At 49.4% G+C, this 22,467-nt stretch overlaps 1 protein-coding gene across 2 annotated transcripts in view; it reads right to left on the reverse strand.

The window, feature by feature from the left end:
• Positions 1-22,467, reverse strand: part of DNAH2 (dynein axonemal heavy chain 2) — a 3,497,426-nt gene that overhangs the window by 1,231,642 nt on the left and 2,243,317 nt on the right. For both annotated transcript variants that reach the window (XM_078670326.1, XM_078670327.1), the window contains one exon: positions 1,381-1,466. In XM_078670326.1, coding sequence (XP_078526452.1) covers positions 1,381-1,466 — 86 coding nt within the window. The remainder of the gene's footprint in view (positions 1-1,380; positions 1,467-22,467) is intronic.

The raw sequence follows: 22,467 nt of genomic DNA on the forward strand, positions 1-22,467 counted from the left end.
TTGGTCCCCACTGCTGCAGCGACAAGGTCAGTCAACTCTCCTGCATCTTCCGTCATAGGTGGTCGTTGGTCTTCCATGTCTCCTGGTCACTCTCAAGTGGCATAGACTCTGTCCCCTCTACTTGCACATACTTCTCTTCAAGAATCCATCCTGGGATTCCACCAGACTCTTTCACCTTCTTCGCCAGTAGTATTTTTTCTGACGTGCTCCATTGTGGTATACGGCAGTTTCAAATACCATTTCTACTATTGCCTTAAAAAAAAAAAATCTTACTCTGTGGCCTCCCCAAAACGTACGAAAGTGATGTAAGTAAGCTCTGGAAGCATGAAAGTAGGAATCTGTTATATCATTTTCCCCAGTAACACCTTACCCTGTGACCTCCTCAGAGCCTGTGCACGTGGTGTGAGTAACCTCTGGAAGCATGAAAGTATGATGTTATAAAATGTCCCCCAGTTCTAATAAAAACTATTTTTTCCATCTAGTTGTAAAGAGCCAGGGTTTCATACACTCCGGTTAAAAGGTCCAGGAAAGCCAAGCAGAAGACCCTCCTTGTACAAAATCGTCTTCTCTACAGACTGTTGCACTAGTGAGAAGAGCCCAACTCTTCATGCTGGCATTGGAGTCCTATGCCGGTGTGGCACAATCTGGTCAAGCTAGTCTCCATTTCTGAAAGCACTAATGCAAGTCTGTTGCACCAAGAGGTTGAACAAGAATCCCTCTCAGGGTGCAGGTTAAAGGACCAGGTCTCAAAGTTTGCTCTTGTGAATCTGGAAGCTTGCACCAAACAGTTGAGGCCAGATCCTCCTTAGGGTGGACTTCGACACAGTCTTAGTATGAACAGGCCCATTTTCACCCACACCCACGCTAGCGGAACAGCTCAGCTCCTATGATGTAAAGCTGGTACTCGAGATGGAGGAGACCACCAAAATCAGCGAGTGGAGATCCTCACTACAAGAAATGGAGGAGTCATGAAGGAAGGAGACTCTTCCCGATTCTGAATATGTAGAATCTAGTAATTCCCTCCACCAAAATTCAAGATTTGACTCTGGCTTAGATCGTTGGCCAAAGCAACAACTGATCAGTTGATCTTGAGCTTGCTTACCTCCATTCACTTGTCCGATATGAGCATAGGAACACAGGAAGGATAAATACTGAATAAACAAGGGCAAGTGCAAACACATATAAATATTGCAAGTATAATTTGAGTCAACTGGAAACAAGAACATTACAACCCCTCTGTACGTATATGTTTTTGATAGATCTTTCCTTGTGCAGATAATTTACCCCCTGGTAGAATTATGGCAGCTGATAAGAGATACATTATATCTAACTTCTCGTGTCTAAGTCCGTGGTACAGAATCAGAAGTGTTGGGATATTACCTGAAGCATTCATGAATCCAGAGTCGTGTTATGGCAGCTTTGGTGTCATGGAAATCTCGATTGGCTCGCAGCATGCCCTGGAACACCTATGTGAAGAGAAGAGAATAGCTATAAAAATAGAAGACAGCAGGCCTGAATCCCAAATTCTCCTACTGGTGCAGTGAGTTGAGATAGTATGAGATGTGTCCAATGCCTTATTGGCTCTTAGATTTTTGATGATGTTAATATATATTATAGCCTTGACATATATTAAAATGATACTAAAAGCCCATTGTTCATTTCAGTCTGTAACTTGGGATATTTTTAGATGGAAAAGTGTCCATTCCACAAAAGGGGAGGCAGGAGGGTGGTGAGATATTCAAGCACTGGAATGAGACGTGCCAAGACAGTTGCAAAGCTTACTCTTCCCTAAGGACCTTTCAAGACTCAGGAAATTGACCAAAACATGCAACTTTATTGGGGAACGGATGACGGACCTGGAAACAAGAATAACCTCAACAGAGTCAGATTTAGTAGCTACAGAGGCACTAACCGAGGCTCATGAATCCCAGCTGGTCGATATACAGTGGAAGCTAGAAGAACATGAAAACCGTCAGAGACGTAACAACTTGCGCTTTCTTGGGGTCCCTGAAGGAGTTGAGGGGTCGGACATCTGAACCTATTTAGTTGAATTATTAAGGGCTGCCCTCCCAGAGCTGACCGGCTGGAAGTGGACACAAGAGTTGCAACGGGTTCACAGAGTTCCTTTTACATTGAGGCATCCATTGAAAGAAGAATCTAAGCCACGGGCCATCCTAGTGTACTTCGGAGACTTTTTGTTGCGGCAAGCAATCTTTGAAAAAGCTAGGCCTGAAACGAGGAGGTCCAGTCTAATTTTTTGTGCGGCTGAATTTTTGCCACACTACAGTTGAGAGGTGCTGATAAAGCCCTTTCAGGACAAAAATTAGCAAGCCTTCCTGGGTATCCCAGCATGGTTAAAAGTGATTTTGGGAGGGCAAATGCAATTTTAGGTTTCGGAGATTAAGGCCAGTGAATATCTGGAAGGTAAAAAGCCATAAGGAAATGTTTAGATCAGATCAAAAATGTTATTAATGTAAGGATGTCTAGGAAAATAATCAGAAATTAGATGTTAAAGGGAGAGTAGTGCCTAGAGTTGGCGTTCCTTAAAAAAAGAAATAAAAAAAAGTGGGTGTCATTAGCCTTCTCTCTCAGGGCAGTATACATATGGTTGTATTATTATATATAGCTCTTGGGTCATGTGTGCTGCATCCATTGCGCAAAGACTAACAGTCTGAGTGATTTTCAGGGTTGGTGGTGGGAAGGAGAGTTTAGGGGCGGGAGGGATGGGAAGAGAGGGTGGTCCTGGTTGAGGGTGGGTGAAGATGGGGGTGCAAATCAAGAAAGTTTTATACCCAGAGATGAAACAGAGCATAATACAAAAACTGCTTTTTCTTGTTCGGACAAGAATTTATGTAGGTACATCAAGCTGGTACAAACTGGGTTCAAATGGGTAAAATAAACATTTGCTCTATAAATGTGGAAGGGCTGAATGACAGATGTAAGAGGCTAAGGGTGGCTGAGTTTGTGAGGATGAATGCTCTTGATGCCGTGTGTCTGCAAGAGACACATATGCCATGGAGGAAAAGGGGGTTGATGAGAATAAGGGGGTACAGTATGGTGGCTTGTACATCTCAGAGTTCCTATACCCGGGGGGTTGCGATTCTTGTAAAGGTCGCCATGTGGCCAGCCAAACATAAGCTATCAAATACGCTGGGAGGGCGGGCAAAATAATACAGACAGAAAACAAGTTTTCCTTTGTCTGTATATATATGTAAAAACGGGAAAACACTAGCACATTTTGCAGCGCTGCCGTGCTCCAGCAGAGAGTTGAAAAACAGGATGGTACGGTGACTGCTCACAGAGCAATCACCTCTGGTGGTATCAGTATTTAAACAAAGCCTTGTTAACAAGTGAATGGTATTTTAAAGATCTGTGAAGTACTCAGGTGCGGCTGGCAGCACAAAAACTGTGTGTGTGCCCGGGAAGCTCAGCCCGGGCTGCCACACACGACTTAGGGGGTGAGGCATTGTGAACGAGAGAGGTCGCCATGCCTAAGACGTGCTGCGAAGCATGCATTCAGCCTCATGGGGGTTTTTGAAAAAACAGATGTTTAATTAGTTACAGGTCCGGTGACATCATGACAGACATAGGGTTCTTTTCCTCCGTACTCCAGTTCCCATATCCAAATTATCCAAAAGGAAAAGATTTTTTTTAAGTGCCCTATACAATAGATTAACTGAGTTTCGTCAAGGGTGGTATGGAGCCGAAGTGACTTACCCAGGAGCACGGAAATACGGCCTAGTTTGGAAGCCGGGATCAGTACCAAAGTCTCTTGTTTCTACTGTGATGAGGTGTTCTTGGGGAAGGACACCCCTACCTATCATTATTAGTCTGTTCTCAGTACTTGTCCAAAGTATGAACGCTGATCCCAGTAGGTGCTAATGCTATGACACCATGCAGTTAGTAAGCCCAGATATGCTATTTTTAGGCCCAATTATACACCTATTGTTACCAAATATTTAAAATCTAAACAGAGCGGGGTCTGGCTGCTCACAGTAAACCAATTCCTTCGCACCTCTGGCCATAGGCTGTTATTTTGTATCTTTCCACCTCCTATATCACTTGCATTGCAGTGCAGGACTGTATTACAACTCAAATGCACACGTAACCATTACATAAAAGTATTTATCTCATATATACTTTGTCTAGAAAAGCCAATACGTTTTCCCTAGTTTTTTTTCCATACTACAGCAGGATTTAATAATGTTTTATTGAGCGTGAAGTTTCAGTTTAGTTAATTAAGTTGGATATTATGCGGACATGGCAATACAAACTTAAAATTACAATTATATGGTCTATATAATTTTTAAATAGATGCATTTTTAAATAAGTAAACAAGAAATAAAGTCCCATGAACTGCCCCCCACACACACACCTGTTGGTGATAGCTTCTCAAGAAAAGTCGTTTTCGATGAACCAACGAAAATAGTAAAATTTGCCCCACCCCCTCACAAATACACTTCTTGTCAATTTAAATAAATGTGGAAAAATAATAGCTGCATCGTCCTCTTTTACTTGTTGGAAAAATAAATGTGGATAAATACAGATAAAATGCCCAAAAAATAAAAATGGATAAATACAGACGGAAATGGCAAAAAAATAAATACCATAAAACCGGGATCTCTATTTATAAGGCACTGACTTCTCTCCTGGGTATCCACGGCTTGGCCGCCATCTGGAGTTTTGCTAGTCCTAACAATCCAGGCTATTACTACTATGCCTGCCCTCACAAGAAGCATGTTAGGCTTGACTACTTTTTAGCTACAACGGATCTTGTTAACAAAGTTGGCATTTGGAAGCTTCCAAAGGTGATATCAAATCATAATCCGCTGATTTTGGATATCTAATTTTTTATGGCCAGCAAAGCCCTAATAAATGGACTTTTGGTAGGAAGCTTCTTGCAAATATAGCTTATGTTGAACATATCAAGAATTGGGCCCAAGAGTATTTTGACATCAATAGATACAGCGCGAATATGGCTTAGTTTGGGATGCTTTTAAGGTTGGCCTAAGAGGTGAAACTGTTAGCTTTGTCGCTTGTGCAAGGAAGCAGCGTTGGATAGAGAATGAACGACTAAGTGATTAGGGCAAGGCTGAAGAAGAGCATGTGACATTGACAGCACAGGGGCGAGAGGTGGCACAAACTCAGCTTAGGATTATTGCTCTTAAAGCTGAAATAAACAGCTGGCTCACTCAGAAGTCGGCTGAAGAATATCAGACACAGCAAAATGACGCATTTTCAGTATGGAGAATTAGTGGGGAAGAGGTTAGCATTACGCACTTGGCAAAAATGGCAAAAATGGTTAGAAATTCGATACCCTCAATTAAGAAGGATGGGTGAACTTATACAGAGACACTGATATTCTAAGGGTATTTCAAGATTATTACAAGCTACTGTATAAGGAAGAAACAGGAGTGCCCCAGGAAATTTATCAGGCAGTAACAGAAGCGGAACTTAGGATCACTGTCGATAATCTGTCAAGGAATAAGCTAGAAGAGGATATCACACTCAGGAGGTTCGAGCAGCGCTGCACGACTTGCCATCGGGGAAGGCTGCGGCCCGACAAAATACCCCATGAACTATACAAGGCATTAAAAACTTTGATAGCCCCCATATTATTGGATCTGTTTGTGGGAGTACAACATAGCAGTCTTCCACCAGAGTCCTGGAAAGAGACAGATATTATTATATTTCCTAAAAAGGATAAACCACTAGATAAGTCAGATTCATGAAGGGCGATATCCCTGATCAAATCTGATACTAAGATATATTCTAATTTATTGGCCAGTTGACTAAGGAGTGTCATAGATCATCTGGTTTCACCCGGGCAGCATGGTTTTATTCCTGGGAAAGGGACAACTGATCACATAAGGGGGGCTATAACACTGTTTGACATGAAGGCTGAAACAGGGGGGCAGATGGCTATGATTCTCCTCGATGCCGAGAAGGCATTTGACTAGGTTGCCTGGAGGTTTTGTGGGGAATGCTTGAGTGAAAGGGCTTTGGCCCCCGAATTACCATGGCCATTAAAAACATGTACTCTGACCCCCGAGCTCGGCTGCAGTTGATGGTGGAGGGATTGGGAAATATAATAATATCAAGGGGAACTAGACAGGATGTCCTTGCTCCCCCATTCTATGTGCCTTATATCTAAACCCTCCGATAGAGAGGATCTTGAGAAATCAGGGGATACAGCTGATTATATGCAAAGGGTTTAACACCAAGGTGTTAGTGTACGCTGACAATATCGCTATTTTAACTACTAATCTGACAGATGCAATCAAGGAAGCTGTAGCAATTGCTGAAGAGTTTGGGCAAGCTTCAGGGTATTCTTTGGACGAAGGGAAGACACAAGTAATTTGTATGGATAATTGAGCTTTTAATGATACTTGGCGTGTAGAAACTGCAGTATCTCTTGGTGTTGGACATTCCCTGAAAAACTAGTCGACCTCCACCAGGCGTAGCATCGAAGGGCTACCAACGTGGATATCGTCCTGCATAGTGAGTCGGCGGTATCCAGCCCACAGAGGATGGTAAACTTTGCTGTGTCTTTGCCTTCGGCAACTGCATGGGAGAGTACGGCCCGGGCCTCCTCCGGGCATAGGGGCAGCACTTGCGCCACCATATCCCACACGAAGTGGGTTTAGCACCCCAACAGACAGGCAGTGTTTACCGACTGCATTCCCAAGCTGGAGGAAGAAAACATCTTCTTCCCAAGATGGTCCAGCTTTTTAGATTCCCTATCAGTTGGTGCGTTAGGGAATGCGCCTTTGGAGGTGGAGGCTTGGACCACCAAGCTCTCAGGGGTGGGGTGTTGGGAGAGGAAAATGGGGTCACTCGAAGCCAGGCGAAGGAGTATGGCAACCATCCTATCCACAGGAGCCCCTTAGTTGGGCCTGGACCAGGTGCCCAAAAGGATGTCGGTGATGGATTCATTAAACAGTAGCAGGGCTCCGAGGAGCTCGATGATGGTTGAAGCACCTCTGTCAGGAGGTTAGTCCTGACTGCCACTGTAGGTAGCTCAAGGTTGAGAGCCTCAACATGCCCTACATAACACCACAGCATAAGACGCTCCCTCCCCCATAGCCATTGTCTGGTGATGTATCCAGACCACTGGCTTCCCCCAGTTCCTCTCTCCAGTCCGGTTCATAGCCCAACTGGTCAGTTAGAGAGTCTCCAGACCCCTACCAGTCCTCCTCACCCTCCTCTGGCTGCCAGTCTGGTCTCAAAGAGCCAGGGTAGAACAGGGGCACAAAGATACCCTCTGACGCCGGTCTGGCTCTGTGTCTACCTCAAGGTGGAGGCCAGGGTCGACGCCAGGACACAACCAGCGTCAGCTGCGGACGTGGTGCTGGTGGATTCGGTGCCGGAGGAGGTGTAATGAGGTCGACAGGCGCCGATCCGGATGCAGGCCTGGATCCAAGGGGACCCTGCAGTGCCGTAGCCGCCGGCGTCGAAGACCCAGGCCCCCAGCCGAGTCCGGGGGGTCTGAAGGGGCGCCGGCGGAGTCGGGCTACCCAAAGATGGCATGAATCGTTTCGTAAAATTGGCGAAGCTGGGCAGGGGCCGCTTCGGGTCCCGGAAAGGGAGGGGAACCCGGATTCGACCATCGGGCTCCACACGCGGATTCGCGGGAGGTGCACCACCCACATCCCTTGTCGCGTCAGATGGCAGATGGGGAGAAGCCGAAAAGTGACGATGCTTCTTCAACTTCTTCTTGTGCTTCGACTTACCTGACCCCGAGTGCGAAGGGTCCCTCGACCTCCTCCGCAATAGGGAACTCAAACGGCACGGAGCCGACTGGCGGGCCTCAAGAAGTTCTGCAAAGACTTCGTATTCATGGTACGGCAGTCGGAGGACGCCTTGGGGTCATGGTTGCACTTCAAGCAAAACAGGCACACGCGGAGCGGATCCGTCACGGAAATCAGTTGGCTACAGGACACACAAGTCTTAATGCCGGACATCCCTGACGAGCACCAGGAGTCGAAGACTCGAAAACGGTGTTGACAAAAGTGGGCAAAAAGTCAATCAAAAAGTGACTGGATGTACCACTCTCTCCGGATCTGCACTGGCTGGCGCGGAAAAAGAAAAAACTGACGTCAGCGCGCGCGGGCAGCATCTATTTAGCTGCTGCAACGTCATCCCGGCGACCACGACACCAACGACAAACCTGAGCCGACCGACGCCACCTTTCGACGTGCAGACGAACAACTTTCCGGATCCAGTCTGAAGCATCAGGGTAATTCTAAGGTAAGGAATCTATAACTAACTGAGGAGGTTGCGTTGGCACGACAGGTGTCAACCCGGATCCGGGATCGGATCCTTGAGGCCACACTGGTGCTGTGGCCTGAGCCGATGGCATCAAACCTGATGGGGCCCCATTCAACCCCACAGGGCCGACGGCTCACCATCGGGTTGTTCTGCTCAAATACTCAGCGTATGGCCTTGTAAAACTCTTTTATGCGAGCAGGAGTCGCTCCGGATCCCAGAAAGTAGGGGGGGCTTGAAGTCGACTCTGGCTCTGGCTCCGGCTCCGCAGAACCGTGCCTAGTGTCGGTGCTCCTTACCTTTCTCAACAACGGACGTCAACTGAGGTGAAGATGAAGTCCACTTGGACTTCTTATTCTTCTTGTGCCTCTTCCCCGAGTGTCTAGATGACCTTGAATGGGAGGAAGAGGTCTTAGGGCTTTGTGAGCGGTCCCGCCACCTCCTCTTCCTCGAACGGGACCATGACCTCCTCAGAATCTTGCTTGACGGTGTCGACTGCCGGGCCGTGAGTAACTTCACAGCTCGCTCCCTCAAGGTGTTCGGGGCCATCGCCGGACAGTCTGAACACGACTTTGAATCGTGGTCGCTTTCGAGACACCCCAGACATAAGCGGTGGGGATCGGTAACCGACATCATGTGGGAACAAGTCCTGCAAGGTTTAAAACCTGTCTTTCTACCAGACATCCCTCGCACACAAAGTCGTATCTCAAAAATTTTGACAAAAGTCGAGAAAAAGCCTGCCAAAAAGTGGCAGAGGTGTAGCTCTTCCCGGATCAGCGCTTAACTGGCGCGAAAGAAAAGAACTGACGTCCGCGCGCCTGGGTGGCGCCTATATAGGCACTGTGACGTCATAACCAACGACGTCACGCAGAGGCAAATGGAGCCACCCGACGTGGCACGCAAGGGGTATTGCTGAGCAAAAGTTTCCAGATCCAGCCTGACGCTTGGGAAATTCAATGGTAAGGAATATGCAGCTAGAAGTCTCTATGAGATAACCCTTATGGTGATATTAGTGGTCTTAGACAACACTAGAAAGCGCTCAAAGTGGTAGCTGTGGAGAGCAGCCTTCAGGCTTAGCCCATAAGGAGTGTAAAGCAGCTTGTTTTACCAGTACTAATAATATAGTGTAGGTTTAATGAAAAAGGAGCACACAGTGTAGTTATAAAAATATGTATTCATTATGAACACTCACTAACACATTGGTATATCTCCTACCTAAACATATAATCACACTACACACAATACTTCAATAGTAGAACAGGTAAGTAGAAAAAATACACAGTGGCCTCTAAAGGAAGACCAAACCATATACTAATAAAGTGGAATGAGAACCGCAACCAAAGTCAGGACTAGACCCAGAAGACTTAGAAGAGCCGGGGACCCAAGGAGCCACCCAAGGTAATTAACCAGGAACCCCACGGAGGCCATGTGCAGAATGGAAACAGCATACTCAATACAAGTCAATGGGGTAGAAGGGGTTGCAGTTTTAAAGAAGAAGGACCCTTCTTAGAGGACCCTAAAGAAACCTCATGGATGCAAGGTTGGTGAGTCACCCCACCTGTGGATACCCCAGGAACCAGAATACCTACACAAGGAAAGCCGGTGCATAGGTGTGAAGTGGCGTTGGAAACCAACGTAGACCACAATGCAGGACTGCAGTGAAGATGCTGCTGGAGAAGAAAGTGAAAGAGTCCGGTGGAATCCAAGGGTGGATTCTTGAAGAGGAGTACCTGCAAGCAGAGAGGACAGAGTCTATGCCACTCGGGAGTGACCAGGAGGCACGAAAGACCAACGACCACCGGTGAACAAAGATGCAGGAGAGTTGGCAGTGAATTTGTTGCTGCAGCTGTGAAGACTAGGCGACAATGTAGAAGACCATGAGCTGTTCACAAGCTGTCCCCTGTTGGAAGTCAAGAGCCTGGGGGTCTGTGTCTGGTGGGAGCACCAACAACTCTTAGCAGCAGCAACAGATGAGGAAAACGAAGGTGCAGTGTTGGGACCAGCAAGGTCCAATGGACCCACCAAGTGCAGGAGAGTCATAGCAAGCCTCGAGCAAGCAGGAAAGCCCACTGGAACAAAAGAAGACCCTCAAGAGGACCCACAGGCTGAAGGCACAGGAGTCACAAGAGGAACTCGAGCAGATCATCAAGAATGCAGGCCCGTGGTGCAAAGGATATGGTGAGGACGAAGCTCTTTGTAGCAGGACATGACATGCTAGAGGCTGGAGCTTCTTTGAGCCCGAAGATCTCTGGAGAAGAGAGTCAACAAGACTTGGCAACGGCAAGTGAACGCGGTGCACGGGGTTACTACTCCAGCAGTTCCGATGAGGGATACGGCCTTCAAACTTGACGAGAAGCCAGCACAGGCCTTGGGGGAGTTGCAGAACCACCACCTGTGTTGCTGTGCCTTTCGGAGTCCACAGGACATCAAGAGCAGCAGACCAGTCATCTTATTTGCAGTGTCTGCAGATGCAGGCAAGTGACTCCTTCACTCCAAGGGAGAATCCTTTGGGTGTCTGTGTTGCCTGTAGCCATGAGAAGAACCTGGATAGAGCACAGGCACAGACTATGCAGAAGACTGGTAGGATGACGAGACAAGGAGCAGCAGGTGTCTTCCAGATGCAGTTTCAGTTCCCAGAGCGAAGTCCAAAATACCCAGATAGTTGAAGATGAAGTAGTTTTGGATCTGAATCTTGTCACACGACGTATCTGAAGAGCCACCCACATGTAAGCCCTTAAGTACCAAAAGGAAATGGTTGGATGATTTAGGGGTCCCTTCCAGAGGAGGGGCGAATACTCCCATGTTCTTTGTCCAGTTTTGAACCAGAACGGGAGCCAACAGCTCCCTGAACTGGTTCCAACTGGAGTATGCAAGGAGGGCACCAAATGTGCCCTTCAAAGCAGTCTGTTGGCGCTGGCAGGTGCCTCACCCCAGCCAAATACACTAAGTCCTGTCTGGGAGGTGTTCACACTTCCCTGTGACAGGAAACCTATTGCTCTACATACCCCTCTCGAGCCTGGCTCAGCAGCAAGACGGCAGAATCATGTCTGTGGTCTGCAGCTGCACTAGATTGCTGTTAGACCCTGAAAGGCTGCTACAGGGAATACAAGGGGGCTCCCTAGGGGAGCCCCAAAGTACATGGGATCCTACATCCAACACTAAAATCGGTGTTGGGGTAGGATTTCGACATGTTTGATACCATACATGACCAGTTTCGGTGCAGCCGATATATAGTTAGACATCTCGTAATTGACGATGTCCACTATATGTATAAAATGGTTGACCGCACTTACAAAGCCGGGAGAATGGACTCCTAGGTTTGTAGGGGGTGTCCTGCTCATGCAAGGCACCTTCAGACTTATAACCAAGCGCCCTGCCTTCAGGATTGAAAGGCCTACCTTAGGGGTGACTTATAGATTTTAAGTCCCGTTGAAGGCTGTGGCACCGGGGCCGGGGCTGAAGGCTCAGAACCCACAGGGACTCCTCGATCATCTGAGCCTGCAGGGCCCGAAGGTGTGCCGGCAGGGTCAGGCAGCCAAAATATGGCGCACATGGTGTCATAAAACTTCATAAGTTGGGTGGGGGTCGCTCCCGGACCCGGGAAGGCAGGGAAACAATAGAGCCAACCCAGGCTCCCACTCCGCGGAGTGGGGCCTCAAATGCAGAGGGACCTCAGCCTCATCGTGAGACGGGTGAGTCGTAGTCGAAGTATACTTCGACATCTTGTGTTTTTTGTGGTGCCTTTTATCTGACTATGACAACCTTGACGAAGAGGATCTCGAGTCACTGGAGTGGTGCCTGGACCTTCCTCTCGACCGAGACCTGGAACGGGATCGAGATCGACAAGGCGACCTCCGTGGGGCCGGATACCTGGCCATGATCAGCTTTAGGGTCCGCTCCCTCAAAGCTCCAAACATCAGAGACACACTAAGTGGGGATCAGTGACCGACGTGGCACGGTGACAGGCCCCACACAGTTTCATCCCAGAGGTCTTCTTACTAGCCATCCTACACACCAAAAGGTGTCGACAGAAAGTCGAAAAAGTCTGTCAAAAAATGACATGGGGTAGCTCTCTTCAACAGAACTGCATGGGCTGGCGCGAACAGAAAAGAACTGGCATCAGCGCGCTGGAGTGGCAGTTAAATTGATAACGCTGACGTCACAACAACGACGAACAGGACGACAACATCACGCGGAGTCAAAAGACTCCTCCTACCGGCACTGGAGTACTGCTAATAAAAATCATCCAGATCCAGCCTGATGCCTGGAAGTTCAAAGGTAAAGAATCTGCATCTAGATGCCTCTATCAGATATTTTCTGTTAGAGGCTTGCGTTGCTGTAAGTACACATGCTGTGCATAGACTGTAAAGCAGCCCTCCCCTAAATCTGTGGCTAACCTGTGTGTGTTGCAATAGATTAAAAAAGTACTAAAAATATTGTTTGGCCAACTTTGGTTTGTTGTTGAGCGAACACATCTACCAAGTAGAGTTTTGTGAAGGTGTGTTGTGGACTTAGTAGGTGCTTTTAAATTTTTTGCTGTGGGAATGTTTCCTAGGAAGGCCATGAAGAACAAGTTACTTACCTTCGGTAACGCTTTTTCTGGTAGATACAATATCTGCCTGTGGATTCCTCACCTTGTGAATACCCCTTGCGTCAGCAACATTCGGAAGTTCTTTTTGTAGCCTCGCGCCGACGTGGACCAGAACGTCATAGAGACACGACCTCGCTCGCGACTCCGCTGACGTCACCGACGCCTACAATAGGCCCACGCCGGCGTGATGACATCAGTTCTGCCCTTTTTTCCGTGCCATCGAGGCACACGGACGGACCAATGACAGTAGAAATGCATACAGTATACACAGTACACAACAGTAAAGGCAAAACACACAGTGTAAAGCAAAAGCAGGAAAGCTATAGAAACATTTCCATGACAGCAAAATATATATACATTACATTACAGTAGCACTGGTATAGAAGAGTGGACAATGGGGAGGCGGGCGGGCATGTGAGGAATCCACAGGCAGATATTGTATCTACCAGAAAAAGCGTTACCGAAGGTAAGTAACTTGTTCTTCTGATAGATACATCTGCCGTGTGGATTCCTCACCTTGTGAATAGAGTCCCACAGCAGTCCCCACTCCCGGAGGAGGGTGTCCACTCTATACCAGGAAATCCTGAAGGACAGAGCGTGCAAAATGACCGTCCCTCCTCACTTCGGTATCCAAGCAGTAATGCTTCGCGAAAGTGTGGAGGGAAGACCAAGTTGCCGCTCTACAAATATCCTCTACAGGCACACCTCTAGCCAATGCAGAGGTCGAAGACTTAGCCCTTGTAGAATGAGCCCTTATACCCTCTGGTGGTTCCTTAACGGCCAAAGAGTAGCAGATCTTAATGCAGAGGACGATCCATCTTGACAAGGTTCTTTTATGGACCGCTCTTCCTTTCTTGCAGCCAGCAAAGCCAATGAAGAGTTGGTCTTCCAAACGAAAGTCCTTGGATCTGTCCAAGTAAAAGGACACCGCCCTCTTAGGGTCTAGACGGTGCAGTCTCTCTTCCTCCTTAGAAGGGTGAGGGGGAGGATAGAAGGTAGGTAGGGTAATGGACTGCCCCAGATGAAAAGGAGTTACCACCTTAGGCAGAAAAGCAGCCCTCGTCCTAAGGACCATTCGATCAGCATGAATGGTCAAGAAAGGGGGCTTGAAACTAAGAGCTTGAAGCTCACTTACCCTCCTTGCCGAGGTTATTGCAACAAGGAAGACTGTTTTAAAGGTTAAAAGTCTCATGGGACATTTGTGAAGAGGCTCAAAAGGAGCACCCATCAACAAAGTCAAAACAAGATTTAAGTCCCACTGAGGCACAACAAAAGGAGAAGGAGGGAACCTATTTGTGAGGCCCTTCAAAAATCTTAAGACCACAGGAGACTTAAAAAGAGATGGCTGGTCAGGCAAGCAGAGAAAAGCAGACAGCGCAGAAAGATAACCCTTCACTGTGGCAACAGCAAGTCCCTGTTGCGCCAGAGAAAGGGCAAACTGAAGAACATCAGACAAATGGGCTCTCACCGGGTCAATAGACTTTTCCCCACACCACATGACAAATTTCGACCATCTATAAGAATAAATGGACTTAGTGGAGTTACGCCTGGCTGACAAGATGACATCCACAACGTCAGGCGGGAGGGAAAAGGAATTCAGGTTGCCCCGTTCAATATCCAGGCATGAAGGTGCAATGTCTGGAGGTGGGGGTGTAGAGCCTGCCCCTCCATCTGAGAGAGGAGGTCTGCCCTGAGAGGGAGACGGAGCGGCGGGTGAGAGGAGAGGTGGAGAAGATCTGTATACCACACCCTTCTTGGCCAGTCCGGGGCGACCAATATGACTTGGGCCCGGTCCTGGCGAATCTTCCTCAGAACCCGAGGAATCAAGGGTATGGGAGGAAACGCGTAAAGGAGCTGATTTCCCCAACTCAACTGAAACGCGTCACCCAAAGCTCCTTGCATCGGAAACTGGAGACTGCAGAACGACAGGCAGTGAGCATTCTCGCGAGTGGCAAACAGATCCACCCGAGGAGTTCCCCACATCTGAAAGATGTCGTGAACCACCTCCGGGTGAAGCCTCCACTCGTGGTCGGCAGAGAACTGCCGACTGAGACTGTCTGCACGCACGTTCAGAACTCCGGCCAGATGATTCGCCATCAGACAAATCTGATGGTCCTGAACCCAGGACCAGAGGCGCAGAGCCTCTCTGCAGAGACACTGCGACCCCACTCCTCCCTGTTTGTTGATGTACCACATCGCGGTCGTGTTGTCCGTCAGGACTTGGACCGAACGACCGCGAAGGGAAGGGAGGAAGGCCTTGAGCGCTAAACGAATCGCCCGCAATTCTAGAAGGTTGATATGAAGCAACCTTTCCTCTGGAGACCAAAGACCCTTGACCTCCAGATCCCCCAGACGAGCACCCCACCCTAGAGTGGATGCATCCGTTATCACTGTGGCCACCGATGGAGGCAGCTGGAACGGCTTTCCTTGAGACAGATTGGCTTCCACGCCCCACCAAGACAGATCCGCCGCAGCTTCTCTGGAGATCCTCACTGACTCCCTGAGATCTCCGTTGTGCTGATACCACTGCCTGCGGAGGCACCACTGGAGTGCCCTCATGTGCCAGCGTGCATGATTGACCAACAGAATGCAAGAAGCCATCAGACCGAGCAGGCGAAGGACCTTCAGGACTGGAACGACCGCTCTATTGTAAAACAAAGGAATCATTTTCTGTATGTCGCGAATCCTTTGAGGAGGAGGGAATGCACGACATACAGTTGTGTCCAGTACAGCACTTATGAACAGGTTGCGCTGGGAGGGCACCAGGTGAGATTTGGGTACATTTATCGAAAAACCCAACCTGTACAACAACTGGGTTGTCTCCTGCAGATGATGGAGCACAGTCTCTGACGACTCTGCTTTGATCAGCCAGTCGTCCAGATACGGGAATACAGGAATCCCTGACCTTCTGAGATGCGCCGCCACCACTGCCATCACCTTGGTGAAGACCCGAGGCGCAGAAGTAAGTCCAAACGGAAGGACCGCAAACTGGTAGTGCTGCGACCCCACCGTAAAACGGAGATACCTCCTGTGCGACTTCAGGATTGGAATATGAAAATACGCATCCTGCAAGTCGAGTGACACCATCCAGTCTTCTTCCAGCAGAGCCTGAAGAACCTGAGCAAGGGTGAGCATCTTGAATTTCTCCTGCTTCAGATAAAAATTCAAGATCCTGAGATCCAGGATTGGACGAAGACGACCATCTTTCTTGGGAATCAGGAAATACCGGGAGTAGCATCCCTGACCCCTTTCCTGCTCTGGGACCACCTCTATCACACCTTTTATCAATAGAGTTTGGACTTCCTTCTGGAGGAGTAACAGATGTTCCTCTGAGCAATACCCCTGGCAAGGAGGGTAATTGGGAGGGAATTCCCGAAAGGGAAGGGCATACCCAGTTTCTACGAGATTGAGAACCCAAAGATCTGATGTAACCGATTCCCAATCCCGTAGAAAGTGGGTAAGCCGACCCCCCACTGGGCCTACATGATCCTGAATGGCGGATCTAGGGCTGCTTCTCTGTGGCTGGGGGGTTGGAGGAAGTGGAGGAGGAAGAGGCTTGACGTCCTCGAGGACGTGCTCTCTGCTTTCCCCTGTATGACCTATATAAGGTATTCTGCTGCTGCTGTTGCTGCTGCCGACCTTGTCCATATGAACGAAAGGAAGAGCGACCAAACCCTCTGAATTTCCTGGTCGTAGAACCTCTGACCTGAAGGCCAAGAGATCTAGCAGTTGCCCTGCTGTCCTTGAATCTCTCCAAGGCCGTGTCTGCTTTTTTTCCAAAGAGCCCCTCACCATCGAAAGGCAAATCCAACAAAGCCGACTGCACATCAGCCTAAAAATCAGACGACTTCAACCAGGCTGAGCGCCTTGTGGCAACCGCCGTGCCCATGATCCTTGCCACAGAATCCGTAGTATCAAGCCCACTTTGGATGACCTGACGGGCTGCCTCTTGAGAATCAGACAAGGCTTCCTCAAAGTCTTTTCTGCTATCCTCAGGGACCTTAGGGATTAATGAACGCATAGAGTCCATAAGAGCATGAATATATCTGCCCATAAGGCAAGTGGCATTAGAAGACTTCAACGCCATACTAGCCGAAGAGAAAGTCTTTTTTGCAATTTGGTCCTGTTTCTTGGCCTCTTTGTCGCCAGGAACCTGTGGAAAAGCACCCACTGATTTTTTAGAACAAGCAGCCTGAATAACCAAACTCTCAGGAGAAGGATGTGAAGACAAAAACACAGGATCCTCAGGAGCCACTCTATACCTCCTAGCCACACTTTTTGAAACTGCAGGAGCAGAAAAAGGTATTTTCCATACCTCCATAATGGGATCTTTTAAAGCATCATTAAATGGAAGTATAGGCTCCACTGCTGAGCTTGGAGAGTGAAGAACCTCAGTCAGTAAATTCGACTTAAATTCGACAGTGGGTAAGGTAAAACCCAAAAGTCCTGCTGCCTTCTTCATGACAACATGATATGGTTGCACATCCTTGGAGGGTGCACCAGGCCCTGAAGGCAAAGACCACTCTGGAGAAAATTCGAGACCACTCGCCTCTGCCAGGTCTTCAAAACAACTCCCATCCAGCTCGCCCTCCTCCACTTCAGAAGAAGATTCATCAACCCTCTGTTCATCAAGAAGACGTTGAGCTTCTCTCCGAGATCTCATTTTGACACGAAGCGCAGTCGAATCCAACGCCGAATTCGACGACGTCGAAGCCGACTTCGGAATCGAATCCGAGGGCTTGGAAGGCTGCTCCATAGAATTAACAGGAGTCGGTGACGCCGGAACCGGAGTCGTCGACTTCGGCCGAGCCGGCGTCGATACCGGCGTCAACCTCGGTGGAGCTTGGTACTGCCACAGCGGAGTCGGGGCTGGCATATATGGCATAAAGGGTGCCGGAGCATATGAGTGAGGAACACCCAAATTGAATGCCATTGGACCCATGGGACCCGAAGGTGCACCAGAGGGGTACCACGATCTCGAGAAGACACCATACATCGCGTTTAAAAACGCAGAGGGGTCCTGACCTGGAGTCGGAAATGGTGGATGCTCAGGTCGATCTCGAGGTAAGTTTGAATCTGCTTCCTCAACAGGATTCGAAACCTCTTCCTCAACAGGAACTCCATCGATGTCACCTGGAGCCGGAGACGGAGTCGGAGATGGAGCCGGTGTCGGATCCGGAACCGGAGTCGGAGAATGGACCATTGACTCTGAAGGCGAAGCCTCACCTTCTTGATCCGACACTTGCGGAGGAATTACCTTCGATTTCATCCTCTTGGGAGACTTCGATCTAGAACAAGACTTATCACCTGAATGATGTCGGGATTCGTGCCTCCTTTTCTTATGCTTCTTACGAGAACCGGAAGCATGATCAGACGAAGACTTCGAGTCCGACGCCTCTCGAGACCTCGACCTGGATCTCGACTTCGACCTCTTCGAGTGCTTCGAGGATCTTTTAACTTTACTCGACTTAAGCTTGGCCACAAGAAGCTTAGACTCCCTTTCACGAAGAGCCTTCGGATTCATCTTCTGACATGAAGAACATCCATCAACGTCGTGATCCGAACTCAAGCACCAGATGCAGTCTTGGTGGGGGTCCGTAACAGACATCATCTTCCCACATTCTCTACAAGGTTTAAATCCTGTCTTCTTTGTCGACATGACAACGGAAGCAAAAGGTTAGAGAATGGAGAATTGAAGAAATAAAGTAACAATATACTAAATAGCTACAGAGTATCCCGAAACCGTTAGCGTCGACGACGCGGAAAAAAGGGAACTGATGTCATCACGCCGGCGTGGGCCTATTGTAGGCGTCGGTGACGTCAGCGGAGTCGCGAGCGAGGTCGTGTCTCTATGACGTCCTGGTCCACGTCGGCGCGAGGGTACAAAAAGAACTTCCGAATGTTGCTGACGCAAGGGGTATTCACAAGGTGAGGAATCCACACGGTAGATGTATCTATCAGAAAGCTCCCTTTTTACGAGTGGAGTGAGCTTTTGGAGGGACAATTGTGGTTCTCTTTGCTTTAGCATAACCGCTTTGTATACATTTAACTATCCATCTAGCAATACTGGATTTAGAAATGGCCTTCCCTTTGTGATGTTTTGAAAGAGCAACAAACAATTGCTGAGGATTTCCAAATGGTTTTGTTCTGAGAACTCTTTTTAAATCTAGTGTGTGGAGAGTTCTTTCTGCAACCGAGCCTGGGTGAGGGAAAAACACAGGAGTTCTATGGATTGGTGAAGGTGGAAATGCAAGACCCCCTTAGGAAGGAAATTGGGATTGGTGCGGAGGACATGGGCACTTGAAAGAAAGGTTCCTCTAAGGTTAATGCCTGGAGTTAGCTAACTATACCTCTTTGATAATTGAACTAGGGAGTATTCTGGTTTGTTATGACATATTGATAAAGGAACAATTGCTCCAGACTAGGTGTCTATTCGGGTATTGTATCTGCCTATTGGACCGTTTGACACTTTCTGTCCCTTATAAGGCCGTACGACGTGTGATATTATTGTTTGTAACACAGATGGCCGAACTTGGAGGGAGTGTGATCCAAGACGGATCTGAAGACTAGTAAGGAATGAAGTGAGACCTTAGGGACTTTACGTCAATAGTGAGGGGGTACATATCCCCATTATTGTTGCCAAAAGGCTGGCTGACCATGGTCAGAATCAGAATTTAAAATTACTGGAGCGCTGGGGAGCAGCTCTACAGCCGAGGCATACTATAAGGGGACTAGGTGCGTTGGGCGGATTCAGGACACGACCTCAGTCTAAATGAATTCAACAACGGCGTACTCCTTGCACCGTAACTGGCATTGATGTCAAAGGAACCAGCATGGAATTTGGAACTGGAGTGAGAGCCGGCACTGCGGCCAGTACAGACTTCACTAAGGACAGACTCTCTGGCTGTAACCCGACTGGAGTCCACCACAGATCCTTGGGGGCCAAAGGGGTGCCCGAGGAAGCCGGAATAGTTTGAAGATACACAACATGGCCTCCTTGGGCCTCAATCTGTTCTGACATTGCCAAAGACCCTGGAAGCACAGATTGCATCAGGATCAGCAGTTAATTCGGCTTTGCAGTGGCAGCTACTATTGGGACCAAGAGGAACCCTGAAACCCTCACAGAGAGTGGCGAGACAGGGAAGAAATCTGGCTAGCCTTCTTGTGAAATACTAAAACCGCGACAAGGGCCTGCCATAAAAACGGCCCGAGAGTGGAAACAGGATTGTGCCCTCAATATTGAAGGGGACTTGCTTGATATCTTATGGTATTTGGTGACGTACAGCGTTGCTTCAGTTCCTAGATTATCTTCGGATTTATGAGGGCACAATCTTCACTAGACTTGGAATCATGCCAGGAACCCAAATACCAGGGTCATACCTTGTGCAGGTCTAGCACAGATATTTTCTTGTGACTGTTCTGACAAGCCTTAAACCCTGTGGGTCCAATTCACAAACAGCCTTCGCAGTTGCGGTTATGTCCCCATACTCATGGCAGAATCTCCACAAGGAGAATGCTCATTGTTGAGATTCTGCCACAAGTGTGGAGCCCTTGTCGCAACTGGCTCTTTGTGAATTTGGCCTGAGATTTTAGGAGGAGATATGTTCCCTTGCACACTGGTATTTGAGAAAAACTGTACAAAAAAGCAAGTCAACTGACAAAAAAAAAGTGTGACAGAGCTCCTCATCTGCATACAATGGCGTAGGAAAAAAGTAATACACATCACTGCTCAGAGATACTGCTTATATGCGGCTCAGTTCGTTACTTCCAGGACAGAACTAAGTCAACACGGAGCTGCACAATGCCACCTACTGATGAAGTTGAGGAATCTGCAGTTTGAAGTATCCATCAGAATGTGTGTGGGTTTGTTTGCATGTGAGGACTGTGAGCAGAACTGACTAAGTGCATGGTCCCTCCTACATTTCAGGTCTGGCGTTTGCCCGCCCCGCTTGGCTTCGGGGACATCCGCCATAGTTTGCAGCTGCAGAAGAGTGGGGGACTTGCTGCTCCTCCGGCGAAAATGGCGGGAAGCCACCTTTTGATGAGGCCGGGGAAAAAGCCACCACGCGGCGGCCCGTCTCCGGTGAGGACGACACCAGCAGGCACCCAACCTCCGGAGAAGAGGGAGCGTCCGAAGACGAGTCCGCGACCCAATGCCTGTCTGGCGCCGTAGAGTCCGCAGCCTGAGGCAGGACATCATCACCGTCCTTCGCCAAAGGAGACGCTGGACAGGTCTCCCCCACGTCACGCAGCGCCGGGGACCGGAGATGAGCCAGAGCCGAAGTGGCCAATGTACAGCGACGGAACGGCGCCGACTCGACCTCCGACGAGGCAGCCACCAGCGTAGAGGGACGAGAGGGGCAGGGGGAGTGACAAGAAGCCCTCCACCAGCCTCGGCCCAGAATGGGACATAGGGGGTCCGCCCACCCATGCGGCGCCGCCAAGGCCAATTCAACCTCCGACTCGACCTCTGATGAGGCAGCCACCTGCATGGAGGGATGAGAGGGGCCCGGAGGGCGACAAGGGGTCCCTATCCAGCCTTGACCCATAGCGGGACGAGGGGGGTCCACCGACCCCTGTGGTGCCGCCCGGGCTAGCAGCTGCCGACGCCGTAGCGGCGTCACCTCAGCCGTAGACAAGGCCACCGCCTGTCCATAGGGCTGAGAGTGGCTCGGGGATGCGACACGAGCCCCGGCGACCTCTCGCGACACCATAGGGACTCCCGAGGGAGTTTGCGGCAAGGCAGAGGAACCGTGGTATGAAGGAGGGGCCCCCGAAGGGCCGCACACCAACGGAACCACATCCTCCAAGCCTGGAGCCGCCGAGGGCCCCTTGCAATGCAAGGGATCCACCAACGTCCCAGGAGGGGAAGGAGGAGGAGGACACACCAGCGAGGCCTGCAAAACCACCACATATGTCTCCATCTGGGCTCTCAACACCCCCTCACCGGGAAACGGTGGATAGGGGAACGGAACGCAGGGCCGCATCACCTGCGGCAAGTCCACGCCCCCAACAGGCCAGAAACCAGCCCCTGGGGACAAGCTGCGATGCTTACCCACCGGGGAGCGACGCTCGTGGGGCATAGGAGAGGGATGAGGACGACGACGACTTCTTCGGAAACCTTCCGCGGAAGCGATGAAGCCGACCTTGAGAGACGCGCCAAGAGCAGTTTCCTCGGGCGCTCCTGCAGCGACTTCGGCTTCAACTGTTGGCACACCTCGCAATCAATGGAACCGTGATCTTCCCCCAAACACCATATGCAAATGAGGTGATGGTCCGTCGCCGACGAACAAGTTACTTACCTTCGGTAACGATATATCTGTAAGAAACAGTAGTTAGTATTAGATTCCTTACCTTAGAATATCCCCAGGCGTCAGTCTGGATCCGGAAACTTTTGTGTAGCAGTACCCCTGCGCGTCGGTAGGCGTCGTCTGCAGGCGTCCCCTGCGGCTCCGCGTCGTCGGCGTCGTGCGCCGTGATGACGTCGCTGGAGTATATAGACGCCGCCTCCGCGCGCTGACGTCAGTTCTTTGCACACAGCTTTTCCGCGCCAGAACACGCAGAGCCATGTGAGAACTAACACTGGTGCCATTTGAAACTAGGGCCCT

This window comes from Lissotriton helveticus, chromosome 12 (assembly GCF_964261635.1).
Source record: "Lissotriton helveticus chromosome 12, aLisHel1.1, whole genome shotgun sequence".
Taxonomy (NCBI): domain Eukaryota; kingdom Metazoa; phylum Chordata; class Amphibia; order Caudata; family Salamandridae; genus Lissotriton; species Lissotriton helveticus.